Genomic DNA, 5,045 nt, shown 5'->3' with positions numbered 1-5,045 from the left:
GCGCATGCCATACAGACAGACAGAAAGAGAGCCGCATCTTTAGATTAATTAAATAGAAATTACTACATCCAGAAGACAGGGGATGAGCTTGCCAGTTTAACCAAGGGATAAATAAAACCTAATTTAACAGATTTTTTTTTTCTTTGATCGAATTAAGGCCTCTTTTTTGGCTGCAGTTAAATTGGTTTTTTTCTTTCGAATTAGTCTTTTTAATATTTTAAAATCATTTTTACATGATTAAAATTAAATTTTTAAAAATAAAAAATATTATTATTTTAATAAATTTTTAAATAAAAAACACTTTAAAAATCCTAGTCTAATAAAATTAAAAAAACAATCAGAATTATAAACAGTGAATTCGAATGTTATCAGTACTCGAAATTACTGTAACCATGATTTTCCGCTCAGAGAAGGATTTCTGACCGAAACGGGTTAAAACAACTTCTCCTTTTACACGGAAATGAGAGACAGACTCGTCAATAATAATATTTAGACTGATCGACCAAAATTCCACTTCCAATTATAGAAAAAGCAGAAAAAATTACACCTCCAATAATTAAAGAAGAAAACAGAAAATTCAAGCATTACCTCCCCTAGCATGCAAACACCTTCAAATATGGATGGTGGGTTTGCATCTCACTCACTGACTTATCAGCGAGGGAGACCACAGTATTTTAGTGCCCACCGGAACTGGGCATAATGGGAAAGAACATAAAAAGGAATAGATTAAAGCTGGGAAGCGAGAGATAATCTCAAGACACAGCATTAGATTAATTAAAGAAAGGCCTTTCTTTAATTATATATTAATTAAAGAAAGGCCCTTCTTTAATTAAAGATTTGGATGTAAAGCATGTAGCAGACAGCTCTGTTCAATTTCCACATCATTCGCAATGGACAAATGTAAACATCAAATCTTTGAGAACAAACTATGCCTAAATTCCTATACCGTCTCTTTTCTTCTCTTTTTTCATCAGCTTCTTTCTTTGCACCAATTATACTAAAAAAAAATTAACGAGCAAATACAAAATAATACATAAACTCATAGCAAAATAAAATATTTCTAGATTCCCATTAAAAGGGAACAAAATAAATTGTGAAATCGATTCTAACCACTAGAGGAAGGATTGTGACTAGAATCTGTCCATGGGGGCACCGGAAAATCAGAACCACTGGCTTGATTCTGATTTTGTGGTGGCCGAAAATAACCCAGCTGTTGACCAGCGAAAAGCAGAGGGAAGGAAGAAGCAGAGGGAGAAAATGTTGATGGTGATGAGCCGGAAGATATTGCTGCAAGTGAAGAAACTGAAGTAGATGAAGACAATGAAGTCAAAGCCGATGATTGTAGAGAAGCCACCTGGGGATTATAGAACATATTCTGTAACAAACTTGAAGGTTGTTGTTGTTGATGTTGTTGTTGTTGTTGTTGTTGCTGTTGTTGTTGATGAAAGTCCCCTGAACTCTGCAACAACTGGGAGTACTCCCAGTAGTCCCTTATAATATCAGCTTGAGACTGAAACAATGCAGGTGCTGGCGCCTGCGGCCGCTGTGCCTGTTGCCTTGGAGATGAGATTGGCTGTAATTGAAGATGAGAAGATAGCTGTGAATGAGATATGGGAACTTGAGAAGCAGTAACATTTTGCGTTTGAGCTGGCAGCAGCCTAACATTTTCAGGGAAGTTAAGTTTAGCTCTATTTCCTCTGAATCTTAAAGCAGCTTCGTCATAGGCTCTAGCTGCAGCCTCTGCAGTATCAAATGTGCCTAGCCAGACTCTTGCTGCTTTGTGTGGATCACGTATCTCGGCTGCCCATTTGCCCCACGGTCTCTGCCTAACTCCTCTGTATCTTCTTCTTTGCTCTCCAGTTTCTTCCAGGGATGCTGTTTCACTTGATGGTGCTGCTGTAGTGGAGGGTGTGGTTGTGGTGGGGATTACTATAGTTGAAGCAGGCACTTCTTCGGTTGCTGCAAATGGTAAAAGAAGAGAGAGTATGGACTAAGAAAGCAAACTCTTCATATATATATATATAGAGAGAGAGAGAGAGATATAATTTGCGTATGTGTAATATTATTGCTTTAAAGCTAAGTGATTGAGATGCTAAATTCTATACCCATGGCTATGACGCATTGTTATTGTTATTCCATGTGCTGCTCATTTCTAGATGACTGCAAATTATTATTATTCTAAAGCAGACAAATTCAAGGATTTTGAGGGAAGGTGACAATAAAACCCACAAATACATGCAATAATAGATATGGTAGGATAATATTTAGATATTTCTACAAGAAATTTGCAATATAAACTGTTATAAGAAGTTAATCAATCAACACTATACAAAATAAAAAAAACATTGAAAATGAATCATTGACCAATTAATTTAGGTGGACAAGTAAAAAACTCAAGTAAAATAATAGAGCTTTGACAAGAATTGAGAGAAGAATAGCAGGGGAGAAACTGAGGGTAAAATTAATGATCTTGATGATTCAACTTACCAGTTGCACCGGATGATGATGAATCTCCTTGTGAACTTCTAAAATCATTAAACCCTCTATAAACCCTTGGCAAAGACTCCATCAATTGCGCTGCTGCACCAGCCTCTTCTTCTCTCCCTCTCTTCTGGCCAATCCACAAACCAGAACCAGAAGTAGAAGAATAGGCAGATAAAGGAGGAGAAGCAGGAGTACTCGTATTAGAACCAGGTGCTGCCTGACCAAAAGTTGATGTTATTGTTGCACCTCCTAGACCCCCAGCCGCATATGATCCCCAATCACTAGTACTCCCTCGTTGGCCTGAGACAACATGTGTAAGTTCTGATACCATCGACATCCCTGTTGAACTGCTGTACCCCATGAACATATGCGGTGATTGTGTTACCTCCACATGCTGCTCTACTGGTTGATTCAATTGAGAACGTATTTGTGGTGCTGTGTATGATCTCTCTTCTTGGTTATCATAGTTATCTGTTGCGGGGTACCTGGTGTACTCCCTCGGGTCTCCTCTTTGGTTCGCCACCTTCAATATGTACATGTAACTCGAACGAAAAAGCTGGGTACAGATATCAAGCGGGGTTTTTTTTGCCCCCTCTTTTGGATTTTTTCTCTTTTGTCAAATTGTATGAGAACCTTTTTTTTGAAGTTATAATGAAGGCAGGGGGTTATATATGAATCAGATAATTCAAACTTGTTCAGCCGTCACTGAAATAGTGTTAGAATCTTTCTGCATCATTCGCTGAACCAGGAGCTAGCACCACCTTTGTGATGAATACGGAGATACATGTTTTCTGGGAGAGGCTTATGTAATAAGGTTTTTGGCTTGTGAATTTTGTAACCTTTTTTTTTTCCCCTTTAAGAGGTGGGATACAAAAAAATTAAGTACAGAATCCGGAATTTAATATCCGTTCACACGTAGATTTGACTGATAAATTTGAGGTTCCATGGAACCCCGGGGGAAAGCCATTTCAAGTTAGAACAAGTAGGAGTTTAGATAAGAAACAGAAAGCGTGTCCAAATTGAGTTCTTACAAGCAGAACCGACAAGAATATGAGAAGATCGGGCTTTCAGATTAATTTAGGAATAGCCCATAATTATTAGCTAGGTGGGCTGTCGAAAGGTTTTCAGAAACTTGGGCTAGAAGATGATGGTTCGTAAGTTGTTTCCAGCATTTTCCTGAGCTGTAAAAGTTGAGAGATGTCCCTGTGAACGTGGTTGAAGTTTTGGGCGGGATTGTGTAAATAAATGCTTTTGTTCTGACTTTTCATTTTGTTCAACACAAAAGCATACACCGAGTAAAACTGAGGTCATTGGATTGTAGACAAATTGTACTCTTCTGTTAGTTCCATTGGACCACAATCTTCGATGGTGTTTTATATAATATAAGATAATATAATATCTGGGGTCAATGCTCTATATTAAAACCCCTTGCTTGTACAATTTTGTAACACTGAACTTCCATGGATAAGAAGTCCCGAGTTTTAACTCTTGTGAGCAGATGGAATGAAGTAAAATATTGAGTTGGTTTTCTTAATGGCCAAGTGTTTACATATTTGTTTCTAAATGATATGTAATGTCAAAACACGTCTCTCGGTTGACCTCTAACAATCAGCTGTGTGGAATTGTCTGTACTATTTTTTACTGAACTAATAAAATATTCAATTAAAGTCATTTACGCAAAAGAAAAGATGAAATTCTCTGCTTCAACTTGGCCAAAAAATTTACTGGCCCGGTTCTGGTAATTTACCATGCCTAATTACTCTGTAATTATGCAGAGGCTGATCACCAAGATTCTTGATCTTTTGGTGTTTAACCAGGAACAGGCAAGGTGTAGCTAGACTAACCTCCTGTTTCAACTTTGGTGGAAGCGTTGTTGCTAATTTGGCTTCGGTGAGTTCAAATTGGGAGTGTTAATAGATATTCATGAATTAGGTTCTTACTCTCTTGACAATTATTTATCGAATAAAAAATTTAGATTTTCATTAGATATCCAATTAAAGAGGGTGTGTCTATTAAATGGAGAGATTGGGAATATTATACATGTGTGTATATGTGTCAATATTAGGTAGTAGTTTTAAAAAAATATAAATGCTTGATATATACATACATGTATATGATGCAAATATATATATATATATATATATATATATATAAAATTAACTTGTTCAGATCAGTTTATATCCGTATCCATTAAATTTGAGGATTAAACTGTGAGGCTTCAAAATTAACAGGAAGTGTGACAAGTAGTTCCACTCAATGGTTTCAATTTCCCTTTAATTATTCGGCGAAGATTGCCTGTATCAAGGTTTGATGAGGCAGGGCTAGTTTTGTGCGAGGCCCACAAGACAATTACTTTTGATTACGACAGTGACTATGGTCGAGAAGGTTTATCCTTCGATGAAGGTTGGTATAAATAAATTGAAATATATCTCTGGTATAAACGGTGACGATCAAAGATTGGAAGATAATTATAAAGGGTGCTTCATCTATCTCCATTATTGTCATCCCTAAAACGTACTAGATCAGCTTTGATTAAAAGTGTGGCTACAATAGTTTTTAAA

General features: G+C 36.7%; 1 protein-coding gene and 1 long non-coding RNA gene across 3 annotated transcripts; one reads left to right on the top strand and one right to left on the bottom strand.

Moving 5' to 3' along the window:
- The first annotated feature begins 519 nt into the window (after positions 1-519).
- Positions 520-1,020, top strand: LOC105138493 (uncharacterized). The gene is made up of 2 exons (XR_844781.1): positions 520-784; positions 818-1,020. It is a non-coding gene; the product is annotated as an uncharacterized LOC105138493 (long non-coding RNA).
- On the bottom strand, positions 837-3,444 carry LOC105138494 (ethylene-responsive transcription factor ABR1-like). Of its 2 annotated transcripts, none has more exons than XM_011044581.1 (2): positions 2,488-3,444; positions 837-1,962 (listed from the first exon to the last, which is right to left on the bottom strand). In XM_011044581.1, exons 1-2 carry the CDS (start codon positions 3,020-3,022, stop codon positions 1,106-1,108), a joined length of 1,392 nt encoding a protein of 463 aa, XP_011042883.1. In that variant the 5' UTR covers positions 3,023-3,444; the 3' UTR covers positions 837-1,105. The 2 variants fall into 2 exon arrangements, with proteins under 2 accessions (XP_011042883.1, XP_011042884.1); XM_011044582.1 differs by having other exon boundaries at positions 837-1,959; positions 2,488-3,442.
- Positions 3,445-5,045: the final 1,601 nt, after the last annotated feature.

This window comes from Populus euphratica, unplaced genomic scaffold (genome assembly GCF_000495115.2).
Source record: "Populus euphratica unplaced genomic scaffold, PopEup_1.0 scaffold181.1, whole genome shotgun sequence".
NCBI lineage: Eukaryota > Viridiplantae > Streptophyta > Magnoliopsida > Malpighiales > Salicaceae > Populus > Populus euphratica.
Note: the sequence above shows the minus strand (reverse complement) of the source record. Positions and strands in the feature narration are given on the sequence as shown.

What these genes read in the sequence shown, in the direction of transcription:
- LOC105138494 (XM_011044581.1), bottom strand. Translation starts at nt 3,022, where the DNA reads ATGTACATATTGAAGGTGGCGAACCAAAGAGGAGACCCGAGGGAGTAC. An exon ending in ATCATCATCCGGTGCAACTG is followed by an intron (nt 1,963 to 2,487) that starts GTAAGTTGAATC and finishes TTTTACCATTTG; the next exon opens with CAGCAACCGAAGAAGTGCCT.